Genomic DNA, 25066 nt, shown 5'->3' on the forward strand with positions numbered 1-25066 from the left:
CCGTAAGCTGTTAATGTGACAGGAAATTTAGATTTCAGCCATCAGACACACTTACATATCCGAGTCCTCCAAGGATGGCTCATAAGTTTCGTCTTTTGAGTCATCCAGAAACGTTAGCGACAACTCCACAGGCTGTTGTGTTGAGCATCTTGGCTGCTTGTCCTCTGGGAGCACAATTTCCACAAAATCCAAATAGTCTGGCATTCTTCAAGGCAAGATTAGAGGCTAGTGTAGATGTCACATGTTGAGGCTAAACGTCAAGTGCAAATGAACATGGCAGGTCAGCAAAAAGCCTCCATAATGCATCAAGCATGCTCTAGTGTTGCATCTTCAACCTAGAAGAAAAGCAGATTGCTTGTTAGAGTCCACAATATAGAAAACTACTTAAACTAAGTGTATTGACCACACAAAAGAAAAAATGTGCCGATTGAAAGCACTGTACATAGGTGCACCACTCCCAGCAGTGAAAAACCTGTCAGAAAATAAGTCCAACCATCGACTGAATCACATTTTGACACTAAATCTAAAAACAAAGAACCGACCTTACCATTAGGGACGTCACTTGAATGCATTACTCAAAGTGCAAATACAATGTAAAGTAGAAACAAGACAAAACACACATACTCTTTCTGCATTCTGCATCATGTAATGTCACCTGCCTTATAACATGGCCCTTTATGTAAGGATCTAGCTGTAAGCAAGGAAGCGGCAACTCTCATACTTTCCATGTCTCATATCTTCTCATGTGTACTACAATCATCAATTCGGAGCCTGGTTTCTTGCTCCGACACCCAAGATGCGCTCTTCAATGGGGGATATTGTCTGAAATCACAAAACCTTGCTAGCCAATATGTATTATATTCTGATCCTCTGATACTATTCCTGATCACTATATTTAGAATGCACTATCAGTAACACCTTCTAGAACTCACAAAGCATAGTTCCCCACATAACATTTAGGTCATAGTGGCTGAAGAAAACATACACCAGACGAAGTACTGAAAAAAAATTAAAACATGACGTTTAGGGACCCCTATGGGTCCCTTGTTCACAATGAAGAATGTGCGAAATAGGCCGCCTCTTATAAGTGAGGCGGATTCCGAAACGTCTTGTTTTAAACTTTTTTTTTTTAGTTTCATTACCTGGCGAGTGTACATTTTCTTCAGCCTCTATGTTTGCCCCTCGTCAGACAGGATTCTGTCGAACCGTTTACAACGTTTAGGTCACTGTTAGAGCCTTCAGTTACGGATACTTCAAGCAATGAGGCAGGCCTTCAGGTTACATGCACTTTTCGAAATGCTGGCAGGCAATGATGAGCAGTTACTCATGCAAGAAGAAACCTTCATTTTCATCTAAGAACACTTATCTGCCATAAACAAATCTGTCAATAGTCAAGACTAGTACACATACAGTGAGCAAAAGCATATTAACCATGCTATCGGCTACGATTGCTATTTTTCTGTGTAAACATCCATGCCCAACAAAAGTACCCGGAAAAGCAGACAAGCATATCATGCAGGGTATCCAATGCAGATCTTCAAAACAGCCGCTGTGTCGCCAAGAAACGCTGGAATGCAGTTTTGTTGATTCATGTGATCTCTCCACTTTTGCGCAGCTCTGTACATGCACACATGCTTATCACATGACTTCAATACAGGTCAGACATGCGGGCACATTCTATACTCACCTACAGACTTGGTAGCATTTTCAGACTGCACAGCAACGCTCCTCATTTTTCGATGGGAAGTAGCCTGTGTTGCCTTTACTGACACTTGCACAGTGCACTGGATCTGGGAATCGCATGTGCTGCGTGGAATTCCTGCTACAACTCTACATGCTGCTGGTGGTGGTGGCGTGAAGTGATTCCCAAGTGCTACATCAAAAGAACATGATTGCAAAAGGCTGAGTCGTTCGTTTGTGCAAATGGAGCACGCACCGTATTCATCAAGCTTGCCCCAATTACGCCAACGATTCCTTGACCAATATGACACTGAGTAGGTCGCCAAATTCTAAAGGTACAAACAAGCAATAGTGACCACAATTTTCGTCTAAATAACAGTGGTTCCCAGCCATGGATGTGCCAGGAACCCCTTGTCGACCTGTGGAAGTGGTGGGAGGCACCTTTAAATCTTAATGGAGGGGAGGGTGATCTTGTGCGGACTGCTGCCGCATTTGCGGGAGCAGGTCGCGTAATCGGGTTTGTGTCAAGGTTAGAATGGCCTTTGAAAACGCACAATTGACAAATTAGCGCACCACGGCATGCAGAGGACGTGGGGAAGACGCAATGCATTGGCGCTTGTATGTACGTATGCATGCCGCTAGAAAAGATCCTACTCCTCCTAAAAACGCGCTGCTCGCTCGTCGTACACAGGAGACGCTTTGCACTGCACCCCGGTCCAGCAGTGCAGCCATATAGCTCGAGTTTCACCGATGCATGCCTCAACGGTGTAGACGCTGTCTCTTTCTTCCTCTCTCTTTTTCCGCACACTTTTCGCGTTTCTTTCTCTCTGAGGAACTAAAATCAGCCTTGAATATTCGTGCATATAACCCTGCAAAACTGTATATGCACGCCAGCGCTATCGTGCGACCTTTTTCTTTTTGTTTGTTTGTGTGTTTGGGGAGGGAGAGGGGGGTATCATGCGCCCGCTTTTGAGGAACGGTGATAGAACACGAGGAGACGATCCTGTAAGTTATTTTTGAGAATGGTTCATTCAGAGTGCATTAATCGGCAAACTTGTACACCAAATTGAGTAATTAAGCTACGCGCTAACTAGCCTATCGATTGCTCCTAGCATTCGCTCCATCTGCCAACACCGGCGTGATGCCACGGTTATGAATTTTGGACACAAATCTGCAAGCCTCCTCTATTAGTGCAAGTTTCCTGTTTTCGACACTTCCCACAAATGGTGCAATCGATGCTTACTTGAAGTTACTTCATCCATAGCCGTCGTGTCGCAGGAATTGTCACGGTCGCTATTAACTTCAGCAATGCACTGCACAAAATGTCACATACATGCCAGCACTAGCTATCGATAACAAAGTTGCAGACATTGCAGTACGATATATAATACACACCTGACGCTTCGGGGAAGTTGCTCCCGATCCATGAGGAATAAGACGGTGAGCAGCGGCAGGGTATACCGTCGGCACGGCACCGGGCCTCAGACATCGTTTCACACTAATCCCAAACCCAGCTGCATAATTGTTATGGTAGGAGTTCGACAAAAAGTGCAGCGAGCAAAGAAGGCTCGACTTCCTCGGCGTCTAATAGGGCCGCCTAGTGGCACGAACAAACTCTGTGCAAGCGTTTCTCTGCGTGTCATCCCGAGGGAACTTGTGAAAACTCGCGCCGTCTCCGACTTTGCTTGCACAGAAGTCTACCACACAGTAGTCGAAAGGCATGGTGGCCGCAGCGTCCATCTGCTACGTTCCGGGTGCCTTCAACAACGTCGCAGTCGCCAAAGCGGTAGCGATCTTGACTAATACGTTGACAAAACCGAGTGAACCAGACACTACACCGATCGCAGCAGAGCTGCTAAATCAAGTGACTCGCTGCTGGGGCTCGGAACACCGTCGGGCACTTGAGCGCAGTGAGCGCTGACATGCTGCTCACCGCACGTCACTTTTTTTAGCTATAACGTCGATCCGTCCGTGTTTCGATTCCTTAGCTCAAGCGTCACAAACTGTTGCGCTAGCGATGGGTCTCGATTAAGAGAAAGAGCATTTGAGATTCTCTGGAGCCGAATGAAAATTATTTAAAAGTGTTTGTAGCACCCGATACTTCGCTGAGAGTGTCTTTGCATACAGAAGTAACCAACAGTATGCTTTTCATAGCCTCAGAATATGGTGTCCCAACCCCTTTAAAGTTAACTGAAAATTATCGGACTAAATATATGCATGTTTTTATTTGTATTTAGTTATTTTTCGCTTTTCAGGGTACTATAGATGTTTTAATAAAGTTTCACAAAATCAGCTCAAGGAACGAAATTTTCCTTCGCAGACCTAAATATTTCAAAGAAGGTTTATGGCAGGGCAGCAATAATTCCACACTATGTTCTCAGCATAGTTATGTATTAAGCAGCTAAAGCTTATATTTATATAATGTTTCAATAGAGAGATACGATCGCGCTAATTTAAAGGAAACAGCGAACATTAAATATTTCTTAGGAAAGTAAAAAATATATAGTTTCAACATTGTTTAAACTCTTTCCACCTATTTTCCACTACCTCAACTTTCCAATCAATAAAAACACCTTACGTAAATTTGTTGCGCTAGTAATTACGGCCACTTCAATAAGGCCCTTGTGCAAGGCGTAGAGCAACACGCAGATCTGAAGATTCTATGGCCTTTGTGAATCGCCCACAATTTTGAAATTGTGGCATATTATTGTAACAGGGAGAAATATATTTACAAAAGAGGATTAAAGATATATACCATGAAAGACAGCCAAGGAGCTAGGCAATGAGGGCCCCCCCATTCGACGCACTTCTTTTTCTTAATCATTCGCCTACGAGCGTGCCACATCGTCCTCAACATCCTCCAGCCGTAACAAGATTTCATCTAGTCATGTTCTGTCATGATGCGGCAAACCTACTTTGACAGAAACAGCAATGAATGATTCAAGGTCAGGGAAACGACACAGGGCAGCACAACAGCAGCGGCACCAGCACGCGTGCGAATCACGGCAGCAGCGTCATCATCTTTGCCGAAGCGATCGCGCTTCTTCTTCTTCGGTCGCTACAATACGCATTTAGTTGCTTTCAAGAAGAAACAAAAGGTAAAAACACGTGTAACGGAATCCTTAAAATTCATCTTGTTTAGCGGAAAAGGACAGGACACACAGCAAGAAGACGCGTACACCAAGTGTGTGTCCTGTCCTTTTGCGCTAAACAAGATGATTTTTAAGACTGATCGCCAACTAGCCTAGCAATTGACATTTTTAACAGAATCCTTATAAGTAATTTGACAACAGTTCAAACCCCGGAACGCGAAAAGGAGGGGAAATACAAACTCGACGAATTAAGGGAATAAGCATCAATATCTATATATTACAGGCAGTAATAGGCGAGTTTATATATCTATAGGCAAAAAAAAAGAAAAAAAAAACACACTCGGAGAGAGAACATCAAAGGACTACGGTGAAAGGTTCGGCAATCCGCCTTTTGCGCGAGTTCTATGCGCATGCGCGAAGTCCCAGCGGCGACTGATGGAAACATATTGGACGGCGCCGACCGATTGCTTTTCTCGTCGCCGCCAGTGCACGGGAGTTGGCGGCACGGTGACCGTCGCAGGCTTGACAAAGCGATGCCAACCACATCTGCGTCGTACGGTTGCCACTCTCGAGGCGTGCCCGGCTGCAAGACGCAGTTTTTCAGGTTTCCTTGAGTGAGCCGCGACCAATAACGATGTGAAGCTTGAATTAGGGCTACCAAGCGTCAAGATGTGAATGGACGACCTGGGAGCCGACTGCGTACTCTCGACTGTGCGAAAAACACTTCGTTACAGGTATGTATGCATCTAAAGGAAATGTGCATGATGAAAAGTACTACATACTGAAGTTAGCACCAAACCTGTAACCCAACAGTGATAGCCGCCATGAGGACTTGCTAGGTGTGTGTTTGGTTTATGAGCGATGGGGCCTGATCGCGATGTATTTTGTCGTTTGTTTTCTTTATGTGCTAAGGGGCCGGGTTGCGCAAGACGGCAATGTACGCTAGACTGTAATATTTAGCATGTTTTTTCGCGACTGCAGCGTGACTAACAAGAAAAAAAATACGGAATTTGTTATGATGCACCGCCGTTCGCGAGCCGAGTGGTTGAGCTGGTCATGAGGCCTGCGAACGGCGGTGCATCACAACAAGCGCCGTATTTTTTTCTCGTTAGTCAGGCGGCAGTCACGATCAAACATGCTAAATATTACGGTCTTGCGCACACAGCCGCCTGTGATATCTTCGCTATCTAGCCCTTTCGCAGTTAAACAAAACGAACGAAAAAATGCATCGCCATCAGGCTCCGTCGCACATAAGGCAAACCCGCACCGAACAAATCCTCATTGCAGCTATCACTGGTGCGTTACAGGCTGGGTGCGAACTCCCGTAGGTACTTTTCATCATGCATATTTCTTTTAGATGCATACATACCTGTAGTATCTGTGTTTTTGCCGTTCGGAGCATATGACGCACTTGACACTCTTGCACGACACACAGCGTTTTTTTTACCTTATGCTCGCCTTCCTTCTCGCCAAAGCATTCGGATTTTGTTCCTTCGCTGTACGCAGTCAGCTGCAATTTGTTAGGAAGCTTGAAAGTCGTCGTCCTCGTCCAAAAGTCTACAACGGCACGGAAACCGCCGGGCACAAATGAGTCTCCTGGAGGGTTCATGCTCCTTCACTTGTGGAGTGGAGCCCTCTGGTCTTAGAACAGCGTTAGTTGCTGACCGACATGCGCATCCAATGTGTAGGGGATGCGCATGTTTCACCATGCAGTCGTTGATTCCGCAGAAATCGCTGCGGAGGCAGAAACGTTGCGGATCCTTTCACAACAGAATGACCATTATCTCGGCACTGAGAACCTTTTCACCACTTGGACCACAACTATTCTGGGGGAAGAAACCGGCTACAGCTCTGAATCATTCGTTGACAGAAAAGTGCCACGCTTTTTCTGCAGGTGAGCATTCCGGCCGGGGCGATGCCCTGCTCAGGGGGTGTGAATAACTGCCTTTCTCCGAGCTTCATAGATGAAATCCTATAGCAGCACGTTTGTAGATGACGCAAGGAGCAAGCGACGTCCATTGCACCATGCCGGCACCGCGGTGACCGCATTGTGCTCGGTAACTCGAGATACCCGGCGCACATGCGCCGCTGGTAAGTCATACGAGACGATTCCACCTAGCTCTGCAGCATCAACAAACCCCTGGCTGCTTTGCCCTTTGAAATACCTCTCTCTCTACCTCCGCGCTATCCTTTCGATTGTTATTTTTTTTACAATAAATTTAAATCAGTCGTGAATCTGCACGCTAAGAGAGTCTGATTCTGTCATGTCGAACATAGCCCGCGCCATGGCCCGCGCTACTCGCTCTTACAATACGAAGACCGTATATGCATGCGCTATGAGTGGATTGTGAAAACGCTGAAACATTGCCCCATACTGCGTGAACATGAAACTGCAATCACTTTTACTAATTTCCGCCTCAAAGGCAAAAAAAAGGCAGCTTTCGCTTTCTACCTGCTTTGGCGTGGCCATTTCGCATGGTTCGCTTTCATGTCGTTTGCTACACTGCCGTCCAATGTGTTTCCCACCGATTCTCGTATGAGGGCGCCACATCCTCCCGCAAAAGGCGGATTGTCGACATCGTGCGAGTTCGAAAGCGGCAGGCCCAGTACGATTAAACGCTCTCCTCGGCGCCTGTTATTTGGCCTCAACGCGCCCGCAGAGGAAACATATCCACCCTCTTCCTCCACTGTTTCCCACCGACTGTGCTGGCGCTTCTCACATGCACTGTTGGCTTGCGCACGCTCTGCGCAGACGACCTATGAACTGCAGGGAGGCGAGAAAGGCTGATAGCGGCAAGAATCTCCTCAGGTTTCACGTTCCAGCTTTAGTATGCAGCACTGAACCAACACGTACATCTTAGAGGAAAAATGGAGTGACCACGCAAACTGCTACGATTACTTTTTTTTCATACGAAACAATACGCCAGACAAATTTGTTTGGCAAGATGGCAAGTATATTTCGGAGGGTACCCTAAGCAGAAATAACCGCTTCACCATCAGAAAAAAGCGGATGTGCAGATTTGTCAAAGCGCGTGGTCTCTCGACTTTTTCTCGCAGGTGTGCATACCTCGCTAGCACACATCTCAAAAGAAAGGTCGTTGTCGTCGGCCTGTGACCAGAAAAGTCTTGTAAATTGCCTCTGCCCAACGTTTTTTAATGCCTATGCTCTGTTGACAAGGGTCTAGCGCCGTCGCTTCCAGAGTGAGGCCTATTGAGCCTTAGGAATAACGGCCATATATTCAGCCTATGTATGCGCGCTGTAGCTTTCGGGGCCCATCATAAGTACAACATTCGCCCACAATCCACAAGGATTCCGCGACATGCCTACATAACTGATATCCGAATCTGAAGCGTAGAAGGCGTGATGACTCAGTGGTTACGCTCGAGTGCTGAATACAAGTACGAGGGTTTAGGCGCGGCCGCGAAGGCCGTTTTTTGACGAGGGATGAAAAGATATTAAGGCCCCCGCCTACTGTTCGATGGAGCCCCATGTGGGAAAAATTTCCGGAGTCTTCCATTACGGCTTCTTTCAAATGCCAAATCATTTCGGCATTTTGAGAAAAAGCGACGAACAACCGTAAAATTCTTACGGTGCTGTGTCTTCATGTAACACACGCTGAAAATAGGGGCCCCAAGGGTTAATACCAGCCCTTCAGTTTTCACTTCAATGTTTCGGTCTGTCGACCTGCTGCGCTGGCCGCAGCCCTGCGCCATGGTTCGAGCAGTGTTTCGCAATTCCGCCATTCCGATATTATATGACCGGATATCGGATGGATATGTGCATACATTCACGTCCGATGACAGCTGCCACAAAAGAGATATTAAATCGGATAGAAGAGGATGAAGTGGTTCAAGCATTCCCTCTTGCACAAATCTTCTGAGAGTATTTCGGCCGGCTCATATACAATTCTACAGTGTTTATAGTCAGCTTGTAGCTCGAATAATAGGTTGAATAAGAAGTTTTGCCATGCGCAAGCGTTTCTGAATGCCAAGGCAAGCAAATTGACACTCAGGCAGGGTATGCTTCAGGATTCATCCGGCAGTAACAAATATGTTGTGCAACAGAAGGAGTCATAGTGCCTTCGAGCCAGGCGGAGAACAAATTAAAGCAACGTTCTAGATTCATATACGGGATGCACGTGGAGCTACTACATCGAAAAGTAGTGTTTCTTTTATTATTCTTAGCCCTCGTTTTGATCTCCCTTCTTTATTTCTAGGGCCTACTGCGGACTGTTAAGACAAGGTAGCAGATACAAACGCCTGCATGGCGGCGTGTGGTATATGTTCCATGGCTATACTTGCTTTTCTTCTTGTTTGTCGCACAGATCACTGTCGCAAGGATTAACTATGGTAGGTGTAGTTTACGGACCTGTTTGTTTAAATTGCCAGAGAAGCAAACTTATTTTCCCTGATGTTTCTAGCTATTAGACGTTGCATGCTTATTGTTTCAACTTCTGCAACCAGCAAAAGACATCAGAAGCGAGACTGCTAGCGGACATCGGTCGAAACAAGACACGAACGGTGTCGAAAAGGGCGAAGTACTCCCAACACGAGGCGTACATTTCAGTCTTCCCACTAGAGTTGGCTTTCGGCTGCACGCGCTGGCCTTCGGTGAGCGGCTGTCTGTCAGGGACGCTCGACTAGAAAGGTTTGAAATAATTAAGATAACCTCTTTTTTTTTAACCTATCCTAGCGTCGCACAATACAGGGGAGTTTCTGACTTTCAACTCCATCGTAACGAGGCCGCCATGAGCGAGTTCAAGTCATGCGACCTATAGTCGGATACGACTCGTCTGCTTGCGGTAACCACCCCACGCAACTGCTTTGCAAGCATCTTGCAGTTAAAAAAGGATCGTATCAAAAAGCCTAAATGAAAAGCTATGCATCAGACGCGATCACCACGCAGCTAAAAAACTTCGACATCTCTGTTTCTTCAACAGAGCCAAACTTCAAAAACCCATTTTTTTTTATTGTTTCGCGGAGTAACTAATACACAGGCCAGGTATTATAGCCCACATGTATATCAACTACTGTTTACTTTTTTTTCAGGTTGTGTTCCACGATAGCAGCTGGTAAAGAAAAGCCCGAAGCAGTAAAGATTAGCGGCTTTCACTGAAAAGGCGTTCTCTATTGTTGAGCGCACTAGCTTTTGAAGTCACAGAGCAGTTCTTTGTGCCTTTGCTAGTTTAGGGATTCGTTTCCGCAGCTATAGAAGCTACAGCCTACAAGTGAAATGCGTTAATCTCCATTTTTGAAAACAAAAATCAGCAGAATAGCTTCAAAAATTAGCGAAAAACTGGGGGGGGGGGGCACTATGCTTTTATATATTAAGTTTTATGACAGCGTTAATGCCGCCCGGCAGCAGGCTTCCTTTGTGGACCCTTGTTCTCGCACACGCGCTCACCAAATCCGTAAATTTCTCAATGTGTGGCTGCCTTACTTTGCAGATGATACCCATGAGAACACAGTCCTAAGTTAACCTAAGTGTAAAGTATTGCCACATTATTCATGTGAAAGGTCTGGCTCGGGATTCATGGCTCCTGAAGGTTTCAGCCATTCCAGATAAACACAAGCCCGACTTGGCAGCTCCTCACAACAATGAATAAAAAACGGTTCTACTTTAGCTTACTTTATCTCTCACATAACCAAAATGCATGTAAGACATCATAACCATCACTCAGCGGCTCACACCAAAATCGAAACTGGACGCACAAAATTCTATCTGTTAACGGCTGACTTATTGTACCGGGAATTCCCGCCTGGGCGGCGGCTGTATCACCTTTGAACCACACTTGAGCGTCCCGTGAGTGCGTCTAGGAACATGTAAATCGGCAACCCCTCGCCTGCAGCATGCCTCCGACGAGTCGGCGCCGCGGTGGCTGGCGCCTGTCATCCATGTTTACCTTAGTTTGGTTGTGGTGTTTTTTTTTTTTTTTTTTAATGGGCGTAGTGCGCAGCGAATACAGCTTCCATGATTTGGTGCGAGATAGTGCGAGTTCGGGACTCGGAACAGCAGTGCGCAGTGCGTCGTTAATGAGAGCGGACGTTGAAGAAATGTGCGAAGAGTGCGCGCTGCGTCGTCAGTGAGTGCGGACGTTGAGGAAACGTGCGAAAAGTGCGCGGTGCGTCGACAATGAGTACGGGCGCTTGAAGAAATGTGCGGAAGAGAAGACAGTGCGGGGTAAAAGCGGCGTCAACTAGATCGGACGGTTGAAGAAAATGTGCGAAACTGCGGAACGAAGAATGAGTAATCAAGTTGTCTTTGTTATCGTTTTGAATATAACCCTTATACGTTCTTTTATCTTAATGCGCGTTGTTTCCTTTCCCATTTTCCCCCTTTTTTTCTAACATATCATAACTTAATTCGCCAGCGTAGGTGAATTCCGCGCGGTTGTTCATATACAGTATCGTGGTGTCTACTCTTTTATAGTCCACGCGTTAAAATACAAAAAGCTTTAATTTTTGGGCTTCACCTTTGGGGCCAATCAAACAGGCGCTTCCGCTACTAGTTATGTGGTTGCGCAGAATATCTCAATGCACCTTATTATAGAGCTGAAAGTGATGTGAACTTAATATATTTTTACTAAACATTTTTTGGTTGGTTGGTTGGTTTCTGGGGTTTAACGTCCCAAAGCAACTCAGGCTATGAGAGACGCCGTAGTGGAGGACTCCGGAAATTTCGACCACCTGGGGTTCTTTAACGTGCACTGACATCGCACAGCACACGGGCGCCTTGCTTTTCGCCTCCATCGAAAAGCTGCCGCCGAGGCCGGAATTCGATCCCGCGTCCTTGGGAACAGTAGTCGAGCGCCGTAACCACTGCGCCACCCCGGTGGGGTAAACATTTTTTGGGCTAACAATGAAGCAGTAACATACATTAGTGTAGAAAACCTCGGAAGTTTGACAAACAACTCAATCTGTCTCTGTTTTTCATTCTTTATATTGTTACGAGTGGAAATAATGCACCGATAGTTAACACTACTCTGAAATCGCTGGGCACCGCTTAGCCGCCCAACTCAACACACTGAGCGTCGTCTTCGTCCACACTCCCGGACACTTCTTTCTTCACTTGCTGAATGTCAGCATGGTACACCATATGACATTACCCCCGCCGCGGAATCACAGTGCCGGTGCGTTCTAGGTAAAAGAAGCAGGGCGTGAATAATACGGCTTGAGTGGTGTCACATGCACAATGTCGGAAGCTTGTGATGCAGAAGACTACGGGTTCAAAGGTTCGATTTCGTATGTGACGTCGGTGACTCGCCGCAAGATACGGTAGGGGCCTTTGTAGCGTGGTAGAAGTTTTTCTCACAAGCCCGCCCGGCGTGATGGGCGCCAGAGCAGAACGAGAGAGCCTGGGGCGTAGTGCACATCGCGATGATGACTGTTATAACGGGATTGCTGGGAGCCTTGGGAGGCAAAGATCCCGTCGCGAGCAATGTGGCGAGCATCTTTAGCGCCGGAGATGGCATCATGAGCGTAAGTACTAGTGGCGGCATCAGTAGTGGGTAGCGATGTATCAAAGGGGAGTAATGGGTGTCGGCCAAAGAGGAGATAAAAGGAAGAGTAGCCAGCGGTATCATGGCGAGAAGAGATATAGGCAAATGTTAGAAAAGGTAGATTAATGTCCCAATCCCGATGGTCGCCGGAGACATACATTGATAACATATCTGTGAGTGTACGGTTGAGGCGTTCTGTCAGGCCGTTGGTCTGAGGATGATAGGCGGTGGTAAATTTGTGGCGTACAGTGCACACACGAAGTATCTCGTCAACCACTCTGGAGAGGAAGCAGCGACCACGATCCTTAAGTAGTTCACAAGGGGCACCGTGTTGTAGTATCACGTCGTGGAGGAGGAGATCAGCAACGTCTGTAGCGCAGCTGGTTGGGATCGCGCGGGTAATGGCGTAACGCGTAGCATAGTCAGTCGCTACGGCGGTCCATTTGTTTCCCGACGCAGACACCGGGAAGGGTCCAAGCAAATCAACACCAACAAGGAAAAACGGGTCAGTCGGGATGGATATTGGCTGTAGGTGTCCTGATGGCAATGTGGATGGTTTTTTCCGACGCTGGCACAGCTCACATGCGGCCACATAATGTTGAACTGAGCGATAGAGGCCCGGCCAGTAAAAACGTCGGCGCACGCTGTCATACCTGCGGGACACGCCAAGATATCCAGCGGTGGGAGCATCATGAAATTGCTCCAGGATGTTGGAGCGCTGATGTTTCGGAACGACAAGCAAGAGCTCAGCGCCATCAGGTCGCATATTGCGGCGGTATAATGCGTCCCCTTGGAGTACGAACATGGCGAGGGCAGAATGAGACTGGCCGGTAGTCAGATGGTCGATGATAGACCGGAGCGTGGAGTCCAAGCGCTGTTCGTCGGCTATGTGGGGAAAGGCCGATAAAGACAGGACGCATGCGTCAATGTCACAGGCCGCAGAGCTGGGAGGGTGGACGTGGCGGGACAAGCAGTCTGCATCTTGGTGAAGCCGACCAGAATAACAGACCACGGAAAGGGTATATTCTTGCAATCTTAACGCCCAGCCTCCCAAACGTCCAGTAAGGTCGTTGAGTGAAGATAGCCAGCACAAAGCATGGTGGTCTGTGATAACAGTAAAGGGTCGTCCAAACAAATAAGGGCGGAACATCGCAATAGCCCAAACAAGAGCTAGGCACTCCCTTTCTGTGATTGAGTCATTTTGTTCTGCCCTAGATAGTAGGCGGCTGGCATACGCAATTACTCTGGTGTAGCCGAGGTGTCGCTGAGCGAGGATAGCTCCAATGCCGTGACCACTGGCGTCAGTGCGGAGTTCGGTAGGTGCCGAAGGGTTGAAATGGGCCAAGACGGGTGGATTGGTGAGAGCAGCGATAAGTTCGGAGAACGCTGCAGCTTGGTCAGGGCCCCAAGAGAAAGGTGCATCTTTTTTTTCAGTAGGCGGTGGAAGGGCCGAGCAAGGGCTGCGAAGTTCTGGACGAAACGACAGAAATAAGAACACAAGCCAAGAACAATATTATTTTTGCGCCGCTAGTGAATGCGCTGTTCCCGCTCTTGGATTTGCCATAAGATGATGCACTTCGTAGTAATTTATTTTCCAGTTAGCAGACAAAATTGCTTCTGCATCCCGTGCCACTCTCTACCTGTGCTAACGCACATACACCATATCGACGGTAAATACCTTTCAGCATTATTAACATGAAAATAAAAGTATATTTGATGCATAATACTTGACCTACAAGCAAGCGTCAGCCGCCAAAATACGCAGGGCCACCGTGTAAACTATCAACAGTTTACTCTCAGCAAGCTGGACGGTATACAGTTCGGCGATAAACTGCTGTCACGCCTACTGCTTTCGTGATTGGTTTACTGCAAAACATCTCAAATAGTATCTAAAACCATATCTCAGCCTCTGAAAGCACAGGTCCGGCCTTCTTTTTGTTGTGCGTTTTGGGGCTATACCAAGATGACGAACGCAAAGCTATTTTAGAGCAGCCAATTAGTGAGCAAGAGGTGGAAAGGGCTATTGAAAATTTAAACTTGGAAAAGTCGTCGGGTCCGGATGGCCTGAGCGCGGCGTTTATCATGCATTTAAAACATAATTAGCACCAATCAGTCAACAGTGTGAGACAGCAGCTTACGCACTATCTCACACGGTTTTCGCCCTAAACAGATGATATAGGAAAACTCAGACAGGTGTCATGCTACAAGCCTATCGCACTAACAAACGTCAATAACTAAATTTGCATAAAGGTGCTTGCAGCAAGCCTTCAAACGGTAATAAACGATATAGTCGGGTCTCATCACACATAGGGGATTAAGGGTCGCACCATTCTTGAAAACATTCAGAAGGCTAGGTTCGTGCTTGAGTGTTGTGAAGCAGTATATGCACGGTCGCAGTTTTTCAGCTCGACATGGAAAAATTGTTTGTGTTGCGCACGAACCGCTTTTTTGTATCTTTGATTACATTACCGTTGGTTCCCTTATTTGAGATGAGGTGGCTCTGGCTTACCGCAACTGCGCTAACAAGTTAATAGTAAACAAATCTTTGCCCCCGCCCCACATTTGTGTGCGACGTTTAATTCGCAAGGGATGTCCCCTCCGTTCTCATTTGTTTTGTATTTATGTAGAAACCTTATGTTTAAGCATAATAAGGAATGATGCAATTCATGGCCTTCGTTTCTGTGCAAATCAAGAGAGCATTTGCAGGACAGTAGACGCGGTAAAGCGCTTCAGTGAGATTGCTGGAAGTTTGGTTAATTATAGAAAGTGCCGGGGGATTTGGTACGGAGAATGGCCATCTATCCCAGACATTTTTGCTAAAGTAATGCGGGCTACAACCCCTGTAAATTGCCTATAGGTGTCCCTCTGGAACTCTGTCGTGATGCGGAATCCTGTTGGCAAAGCAGGTCCAAGAAACAAAGGAAAAAGCTGATAAATGAAAAACCGCGATTCTTTCTGTATTTTACAGAGCAACACTCTGTAACATTTTGTTTTATACGCAATATCTGGTGTTTGCTTCAAAAGCCGCGCTGCTCGCTAAAAAGTATGCAGAAAGTCCATCACGTTTTGCAGTCTATATTTGGGCCTCCACATGGAGCGGTCCAGTCAGACCAACTTGTTGAGCAAGGTGAGAGGGCTGGGGCTTGCGCACTTACCCGAGCGGGAGATGGTAAATAGGTTCAAGTTTCTCCATAACATTAAATATTCTTTTAGTGCGTACCGTGTGCCAAGTCAAGCGTGGCTGTGTCTTAACCCATTATATCACAGGACGCATTTAGGGTTCCTTTGAAGAAGTGGTTGTCTGTGTCGATTTCTGACTGCCACGTTTTCAGTGGATTACCAAAGAAATGTCAGGCGACAAACATTGTGCAAAAACTTGCGATACTTGGTTTCTGGAGCCCATGTACAAAGCCCTATACTCTGTAGGCCCAGCAAGTAATGTTTTGAAGAGGATTAAGACGATGCAGGCCCGAGAACCAAAATTTTTTTTTCAAACTGCACGCTGGAGCGTTGTCAAGTGTTTCCAAGAAAAATGAGGACCTTTTCTACCATAAGGTCTGCCTCATCTGCAAAAATCCCGAAATAATGGATAACGTATTTTTTGCACCGTTGCGAAGGGGTTAATTTCTGGGACTTGCTAGAAAAGACTTAAAATAGGATTACCGCTCACCTCGTATGGAATTAGATTTTTGCGTAGAGATAATGAAGATGACCTTTTGATTTAGTTATGGGCTTGGTCCTCCATTGTATATGGCACTCCAGAATGGCCAGGTATCACTGTGACATTGATGCCCGACTGGTACGTATCTACTTTCATGAATTCACTGGTTTATTGAGGTATAGAAACACCAAACATGTGCCCCGGACTGGTTACCAAGGTTAGAGCGCTTGGTTGTGCTCAGAGAAATTTAGTGTGTCAAAACACTCTCGTAGGAGTTGGCGGGATTTTTTTATAGACTTGAATTTTTATTTAAATACATCAAAATACATAAACGAAAGGGCCAAGTGTGCGAGGTCTGTTAAAGCCTGGTAATCAATAAAATAATATTTTTAGGGTGCAGTGGCTACCGCAGTTGTCTTTTAAACGATAGGATGTAAGCTCGATCCCGCATAGTGGTTAGCAGTTTGTTTTTTATTTTTCGATATTCAGTTCCTCTTATTTGCCACGAACAGCTTTTTGTTTTTGTTTTTTTCAAACAGTGCCTTTCTTATCCAGCAACCAAAACTGTAAAATACAGAGCAGTATAGCCTCGCCCATAATGCGACAGATGAGGCGCTTGTTTTGGTATGGTCGAATAAATGAAACAGAACTAAAAATAAAGCCTCCCTTCCCATGATATTAATATTAACAATAATGAGAATAAACTGTATTAATAAAAAATACAAGGGTTTAATGCTGCTGAAGCAAATATTCAGCGAAAGCATTAGCTGCGGGTGACCGAGCCTTCTTCTTCTCTTTTTGTTCTTCCTCAGCCTACATATAATGTACCGCTTTAACCAAGCCGTATGAACGTGCCTTAGGGCCTATAGCGGTAACGTGAATGCCAGCGTCTTAGCTGGCTGATTCTGACATAACCGTCCCATGTGAAACGAGAGAACCAAGTTGGCAGCTCCTATCAGCCCACATATAAAACCCCGCTTTAATCAAGTCCTGTGAACGTGCCGGTCATCAAGTGGCATGTGAGCACCAGCTGCGCCTCTAGCCTGAGGAGCGCGAAGCGCGCAGCCGGGCTCGCGGCTCCGACGGCGCTACGCCGACCGTTTCAGTAGGAAGCCTATCTCTCCCATTTGTGTCACGTGGCGTGTGACGTCAGAGCACGCGGCTTCGGCCGCGCCACGATTACCCTTTGAGTTGGGAGAACATCGCTCGCTTTTTTTGTCACTTGGAGTATGACGTCACGCGCTGCACCGCGGCTGGGACCGCGCTACGCCGACCGCTTGAATTGGTAGCCCAGCTCTCACCCTAGTGTCACGTAGAGTGTGACGTCACAGCTTTACGTGGGTAAGACGCGGCTACCGGCTGCGCTACGCTGAAGTCTCGAAACCTAAAGTAGTATTGCTTTCGCAAAAAAAAAGCAGTACATATAAAAAGGAAAAATTCGCATGGCTGAAAAAATTAAACATATTCAGAAAAAGATCAGTACGTATAAAGACAAAAGAAGGCAGCAAGAACGAAATGGTCGAGTCGGTGGCAGGTTTCGCACAGTGTCTCGCTAGTGTGACATTAGAGTTGGGCAACCGTCGGCCGAAAGCCGTCTTGCGAGCGGCGTGGCGCCGACACCGACTGTCGGCCAACTGAATTACCGTCGGCGCAGTGTGACATAGACGCAGACATCAGCAAGACACGGTGTTGGCAGGCTGAATCGACATCGAGTCGTTGCTGGTGTGACAGGCCCTTAAGTAGCAGCCCGCGAAAGAACCAACAACTTCGTTTGTGTACGTCGGTGCGAAAAGCCTCAGCGTGCACATAACTGCTCATCTTTGGACAAAATAGGGTTGAATAAGACACAATTGTCCGTACAGTATCTGACCATTGCATTTTGGTCCACCAACGATATTGTTTATGAAGGGTACAAACAGCAACGTGTGTGGTAAGGGATCCAGTAGAACATGTGACGAAACTGAAAAAATTTCTGGTAAATGTGTAAATACCAGAAAATAATTTTGAGATGACGGGTATGGTTGCATCCATTGGCGAACAAGTTTTTAATATGACACGCAGTTTTATCATTAATATAGAGAGGGGAATATTATGAAAACGTACAGAGAGGTCGAGGAATAACGTATCAATTTTACTGCTAATAATAAAAGTTGCGATCCAATCAGGAACGTTTTGTGCTAACGGCACCTCAGTAGAGAAGCCATGCCTGAAGCCGTGTCATGGGGGGGACAGAATTGGGCAGGATTGAAAATATAAGTTTATAAATCGGGCTCTAGCACCTTACAGCATGGGTTTGTTAGAGCTATGGAGTGGGATTTTTGAGTGTTACTACCTGGCTTATACAATGATTTTAGTTTAGATAATTTCCAAACCACTAGCAGAACGCCTCTACTAAGGAAACATTTATAAATAACGCTAAAAAATTTAGAGAACCGTTCTTCGCACACTTTAGAAAATTATTTTGCACGATCCCTGGAGCGGGTGCTTCTCGCTCATCCAAGTTTAGTGAGAGATTAAGTACATCAGACTGCGATGTGCATCTCTTCAATAGGAGGCAATATTTGAAAGAGATTAAAGGGATGCTTCAAGATAACAAGAGAAATGATCTCATTGGCATAGTGTGTTATAAATTAGGAGTCTTGGGTGGCAATGACAAACACACATTGCCTTGGAGTGACAATGCAGTAGACAACAATGAAAAACACGGGGATAAAGCTCAAGAATAGCTCTTTACTAAGCAGATTAGCGCCCGCAAACAACTAAGCAACCTAACTGCGACTATAGCAACAAGTGTGCTCGGTTTAATGGCAACAAATAAATCGAGACAAGCCCGTTAAAAGCAAGTAAGACCGCCCGAAGCTATATCGAAAAAGTGGCACGTGCATGCAATCATTCGATGTCTCGAGGCAGCATGAAGCGCAAACAAAGGACAGAGATTCACGGCTATGTGTTCATTATGCAAGTTCTTAAGGCCAACGATACGCAAGCCTATAACGTCAGACGGCAATATCACCACTATGCATAACTGAGGAAGCTATTTCTATCCATGACTAATTTTGTTCCGAAAAAGCTAGCACCTTATTTTGGTAGCGCTGAATTATATTAGATACCATGTACTCCACGCAGCCAATGTAGTACACCAAGTTTCGTTAGTTCGTAGTGATAAATAATTCATATATTTTTTTGGCATTTTGCGCATCTAACTAAGGAAGAGGCATACAGACCACACACCGAAGGGAGATAATTTGTTTTCTTCTCTCGGTGTACAATGCAAACAAAATTAACACAGCAAAGCATTCAACTCCTTCCAGCTTCTTTCTTATCCCACAGAAGCATGAGGAGTGGGTCCACGACGTCTGCAACCTTAAGATAAGGCTTCACGTGAAGCCAGCTGTAGTGGTCCAGTTCGTCAAGGTGCATTTGGCCGTTAATTTTCCCGCGTAGCAGTCCACCCTACGTATGACGCCAGCGGTTTTCATGAAATCTTTTAGGCTTACTATGCTGGACAGCGCTAGTTTGATCCTCTCGTTGGCCTCATCGTTACTCGAAGCCGATCCATGTTGGACTGTCTCCACGAGTACCAAGTGCTCGGACATAAATTCCAGTGCGAGCGCACATTAGCTCACGTCTTCTGAGGTTATCATACGGCTCGTAACAGCAGGTTATCCTACGCCGCGTAACTGCCTCGACCGCAATTCGCTCTTTTTCAGCCTTTTCAGAAACGGCCACTTTGACGTGGAGCAAGTTGTAATTACTGGCCACAGCTGGCGCTAGGTACCGTAAGAAGCGTTCCCCGCTCTTGATTTTCGAGAGCAGTGAAAAGTGGTGCGAACTTGGGCACTCCAGCGCAGCTATGCCCAGTAATTGACACTCACTTTCAGTCGGCGCAGTGCATGTGAGATAGACGAGCCGAATATTTGGGTTTGATGCAATGGCCGCGATAAGGTTTGATTGGGCTGTCGGAAAATGGTTCTCTTTCATCATACGGGAAGATTGAAGACGACGGGTGTAATTTTTTAGGTTTGTAGCCTCAGCAATTAAGGAGATCAAGTCATAACGCTTTCGTCGAATAATATCTCCTGATTGATGACAAGATCAACCACTGTGATTTGGCTGCAATTATTTAGAATGTTTATAGCTGTGAAAATACTTTCTTGACATGGGAAACGTTGCTGAATTGTGGACACCGTCTTGACTTCTGAGTAGTCGGCAAATATATATGGATTGCTGGGGCTCAGTTCATATATTCCCGAGCAACACCTTACGCGCAATGTCACACTCGCAAACCGCGCAGCACAATTCTCCCTGGTCGAGCCACGACGGCAGAGAACCTAAGCTCGGAAAGGGATACTACGTCAGCCAGCGCATGTAGCAATTGGCGGCAGTCTGAATATACAAAGCCAAGATAATTTAAAGTCAGTTTCTCGAGCATTAAGTTCTCCTTGAAATCTGGAAGCCAGGGTTGCATCACCTCCACATGGTTCCCCAAATCATATTACTCCTTGGCAAAAGGAGTGCTCTTCCCCTTCATTTGCTGTATACTCCGATTCCTGGCAACCACATCAGCGATAAATCCAACCCCCTCAGTGTGACTGATGTCTGCGACCAGAGAAACCTGTTCCAGTGTCGTCAATGTAGAGATGACATTTGAAAGCGTCGTCAGAGCCCGTCCAGGAGTAGCAAAATCCGAGTCGAGAGTGAGGACCTCAAGGGACGCGGTTTCCGTAGCCAAGTACTCAGTGACACTCTTGAGCTGTGCCCGACCGCAAGGCTAGTAACTGATCTGTCTTCCTTTAGGAGCGCGATCAAAGTTTCGCCACGCGACTCTGTCAGCGTAGGTAGCGTCACGTACGTCAAGGCTGGTGAGCGCTGCAACACATCGATTCAGTCCGATGATCTTCAAAGGCCTGTAGTGACTTGGAGCGAAATAGTAATATCAATGATAATAATATAAAATAATAGGAATCATAAACAGTAGACTGCATCGATACAACTACGATCTACCGTCTTATTGCTTGCCTTTGAGATAGATCGTACCATATACTAAGGGCAGATTTTACTAATAAAATTGAGGATGTTTGTGGGGCGACTTCTAATCAAGGCATTCCCGACTCTTTGATACAGAGGGGCACCCGGTTGGATGAGGCGCACCTCTCCAGAATGAAGTTGTGGAGCACTTCTTTCGCCTGGTGCACCGAAACGAGTTCCGACTCAAATGAGTCGTCAAAGGGATGCGGTGCGACGGGCTCGAAGTCAGCCACGTAGTGTCGACCATTCGGCGTACTATGGCAGCAGCGGCACATGCACGAGTGGTAGCGCAGCCGCCCTTCCTCCAGATATGGATGTGACAGTGCGTCCGCACAGCTGATGCGCTTGTCGGGGTTGAAGACGAGCATCTGTAAGAGCAGCTGGACTGCCCCGTAAGTTGCCTGTGGGAGGATGTACAGGTCGGCCAATGTAGGTTTCCGTGGACGAATCCTTAGCAGGTGGGCACGGGCGCCCTCGCAAATGTGCTTCATGTCCTCCAACTTGGGGGTACCCAGCAGCTTGAAGATCATATGCAGCTGCTGGATGGGATTCTGTGCCTGAAACAGGATGCGGCGCCCCAGCAGCTCGGCAAAGATGCAGCCTACAGACCAGATGTCGACCGCCGAGCCATAGTGGCGCGCGCCCATCAGCATCTCGGGGGCCATATAGTACAGGGTCCCTACTCTCTTTGTCATGTGCCGCTGCTCATCCCGCTCTTCTATTCGGGCCAGCCCAAAGTCGCACAATTTTAAAAGACAGTCTTGGTTCACCAAAATGTTTTCAGGTTTCAAGTCTCTGTGTAGAATCCTTGAAGAGTGTAAATACTTCAAACCTCTTAATATCTGGTAGAGAAAAATTTTGACGTGATCCGAAGTAACCGGCTGAGTGGAATATATAATTCGGTGCAGATCGGATTGCATCAGTTCCATTGTTATATAAATTTCCCTAAATAGATCCAAATTCCCAGGGTATAATATGTCTAGTGCCGATATTAGATTGTCATGCTTGAAGAAGAACATCATCTTCATTTCCCGATAAACCATCTTCGTAGAAACCAGGTTTTTGAAAACATTCGCAACCTTTTTTAAGGCCACTTGCTTTCCATCTCGAGGGTCTTTGACCGACCAGACAACGCCGTAGGCTCCCTGTCCAATGGCTATTTCCGGCCGGTTACGTTGAACCGTGACGCGCGGGTGGAAGAAGGGATGCGCCGAGGTCAGGATGGCCTGCTGCGGGGCCGCGGCCGTCGAGCCCGTGAACGCGACCACGGGGCGGCCCGAGCGGGCGCCCGCCACCACCTTGCTGTCACCAGACGAAGGCCGATCATCATTTTCATTATGGAACATCGTCGGCGACGGGCCCGAGCTCAGCCAATGGCAGCCTGCGGCGATGGCGCAAAACACTTCCAGATCAGTGGGACGACGCTACCGCTAATTGGTCCGCAATCGGCATCACGCCTGCCGCACGCACACACCATAACCAAAGAATCACGGCTCGCGATACCTGGACTTTAGGATACAACGTCGTCATACCCCCCCCCCCCCCCCATCACAGGATAACTTACATCTAGTACGATTGCAATACCCTAATTGCTGTTCTTTGATAATAGCTGTTAATTAGTTCATTGTGATTACCAATTGAACTTTAAGCTACGAAGTGAAGTGGTTTATCACGGGATAGGTTATATCTAGTAATGTTGCATTACATTAATTGCCGGTCTTCGTTAATAGCCGCTGATTAGTTAATTCTGATTAACACTTGAACTTTTGTCTGCACCGTCAAGTCATATATCACGGGATAGTTTATATCTTGTACTACTGCAATATACTAATCGCCGGTCTTTGTTAATAGCCGTTGATTAGTTAATTGTGATTACCACCTTAGTCTACATCATTACGTCACACATCACGGATTGGCTTAAGACGAGTACGATTCCCGTACACTAACTGAGGGCCTAATTATAGCCATTAATTAGCTAATTTGAATTACCATTTCATTATTAGGCTGCATTTAGTCATATCACGGGATAGCTTATACCGAGCTCGATTGCAGCATTCATTGCGAGCCTTTGTCTATTATCTCAATCCGCTAATTGTGATTAACAAAAATACGAGTCACGAGCCATGCTTGTGACTATGAGTAATGATTACACAATGTTTTTGACTCCACATTGCAATATAAGTTAGTTTGCGAAATGCTTAGTCATGCTAAGCCCGACGGCTTTTCGTCCAAACCAGCTGTATAAGCTATCACTTAATTTTCACTGCAGTGCGCAACTAAAATTTCGCGCAGTAAGCAATGAAGCAGAACTCTGGCCGCCGCAATGTACGAGCGCCAACTCTCTCCTGCATGCAGAGCTCCCGGCCGCGCCGGTTCATTTGGGGAGCAAAATGGCGCCGCTAGCTAAGCTGGCATTATTTTGTGACTAGATGAGGTTTTTCTATACCACCGGTATAGACTTTTCAATGGCAGGGGTCACAGCAGTAGAAATAGTGGATTCTAAGGAAGCTGACTGACGCGCAGTCACAGCAGCAAAACCACAGTGGCGATCCCTCACTATCGCCGCAGCCTCCCCACGTGAAGAATGAAGTTTTTCGAATGTTTCAAGGAACGCAATCTCATTTTTGCGAGCAGGGCAACTAGAATCCGCAGCAGCATGTGTGGTAGAGCCCAGGCAGTAATTCAACATATCAGATGTACATTCTGTTGAGGAATGGGGACCACCATGAGCCACAGCGAATTGCGGACCTGCAGGCATTCGCACTGTGGCCAAAATGCCAGCAATTGCGGCACTGCAGCAGACGTGGAGCCAAAGGCTAAACTCAAAACAGGTATGGCCACACTTTAACTTCAGATCGGCAGGTGAGGCCTGCGAAAGTTAAGATCGCACACTCTAGGGGTATGCGAGAGTCACCTGCAGGCCTAGTGCACCGATAAACGGACACCACACAAGCAGGGACAAGCATTTTCAAAAATGCTTCCGGAGAGAGGATTTCAGAAAGGCCACGGGCAATGCCTTTCTCGCAAGCGAGGTGCGGGGGGACAAAAGTCCTTACTGCTGAGGCGCCAAGCACACATGCCAGAAGGCGTGGCACTCAACGCTTGATAATCTCTATAGATGCCTGTCTTGCCGAATCGCTTCACCTCCGAAATGTCTAGGAAATGTGCAGTAATAGAGTGAAGCTCCTCCTGGCTAACTTCAGACTAGTTTAATCGAATGGCGCTAATCGAAGTTAGCTAGTTTAATCGAACAATTGCAACCGGGTCAGTAGTAACTCCATTTCTGAGGAAGCGATCTAAAGGTATACCGACTCCGCCGGACGATTAGCCGACCACGGCGAAGAACCCTGGCGGGGCGAAGAAACCGCCATAGGTGGAAGGAAAGAACCTAGCCTAATGAGCTACACTAAGTAAATAGTGGCCAATCCCCACTCACCCGTTCGCCCAGACTTAAGACTTGAATGTGGACAAGACGGGCCGTACACGTCCGCAGACCGAACCGCAGATCGTTGAATTCGCCTCTGCGGTTATCAGCTTCGTCTTCTTGTTCACGAGGCATCCGAATTCTTCTTCTTCTACTTATTCGGTGCATATGGCACATACCCAAAGTGGGAAATTGGCCAGAATTCAATTTAGGCGGCAAAAAAGAATTCATGATGTCGATATAAGTGTATGATAGATAACCTATTAAATAGGAATTACTGTTGCTAAAATAATTTGGATTTTTGAGGCGATATGAAATGCTTTCTGCGGACAAGATGAGCACTCGGCACTGACGTTTTCTTCTTCACACTGGAGCACGCGATATGGCACACTGTGTGCAAATACATTTTGAATGAGATGAAAAAAGAAAATTCAAGTTGGTTTGATGCTTCGTTCCACGTGTGCAGACCACGAGGTCGCACGTCAGTGATTGTCAACACAGCATTTTGATTGTTGTGGCTGAAGGAAGAAGGAAAAGAAAATGCACGGGCCTGCTGCTGGCTCTGTAGCTAAGCCACCTCCGCTGCCTCGTGCGGACAGGAGAGAGAGTTGAGAAGAAATAAAAAGAAGAGGGAGAAAAAGACGCGCTCCGCAACAGCTGTCATCCACCACCTAAGTGGTGG

At 46.7% G+C, this 25066-nt stretch overlaps 1 protein-coding gene and 1 pseudogene across 1 annotated transcript; both read right to left on the minus strand.

Annotated features, from left to right (window-relative positions):
* Positions 1-51: 51 nt before the first annotated feature.
* On the minus strand, positions 52-8486 carry LOC146182908 (uncharacterized). Its single transcript, XM_084608296.1, has 4 exons — positions 8363-8486; positions 3076-3194; positions 1688-2009; positions 52-164 (listed from the first exon to the last, which is right to left on the minus strand). Exons 1-4 carry the CDS (start codon positions 8484-8486, stop codon positions 52-54), a joined length of 678 nt encoding a protein of 225 aa, XP_084464422.1.
* A 12542-nt stretch (positions 8487-21028) lies between these two features.
* LOC146182909 (serine/threonine-protein kinase NLK pseudogene) lies at positions 21029-22306 on the minus strand (annotated as a pseudogene).
* Positions 22307-25066: the final 2760 nt, after the last annotated feature.

This window comes from Amblyomma maculatum, chromosome 7 (assembly GCF_055883805.1).
Source record: "Amblyomma maculatum isolate TAMU_Amacu chromosome 7, ASM5588380v1, whole genome shotgun sequence".
NCBI lineage: Eukaryota > Metazoa > Arthropoda > Arachnida > Ixodida > Ixodidae > Amblyomma > Amblyomma maculatum.

Excerpts from the sequence above, each read along its gene's own strand:
- LOC146182908 (XM_084608296.1), bottom strand. The coding sequence starts at position 8,486 with ATGGCGCAGGGCTGCGGCCAGCGCAGCAGGTCGACAGACCGAAACATT. Across the intron at positions 2,010-3,075 it reads CAACTTCCCCGAAGCGTCAG|AATTTGGCGACCTACTCAGT; the intron begins GTGTGTATTATA and ends TTGTACCTTTAG. Across the intron at positions 165-1,687 it reads AAATGCTACCAAGTCTGTAG|AGGACAAGCAGCCAAGATGC; the intron begins GTGAGTATAGAA and ends TTGTGCTCCCAG.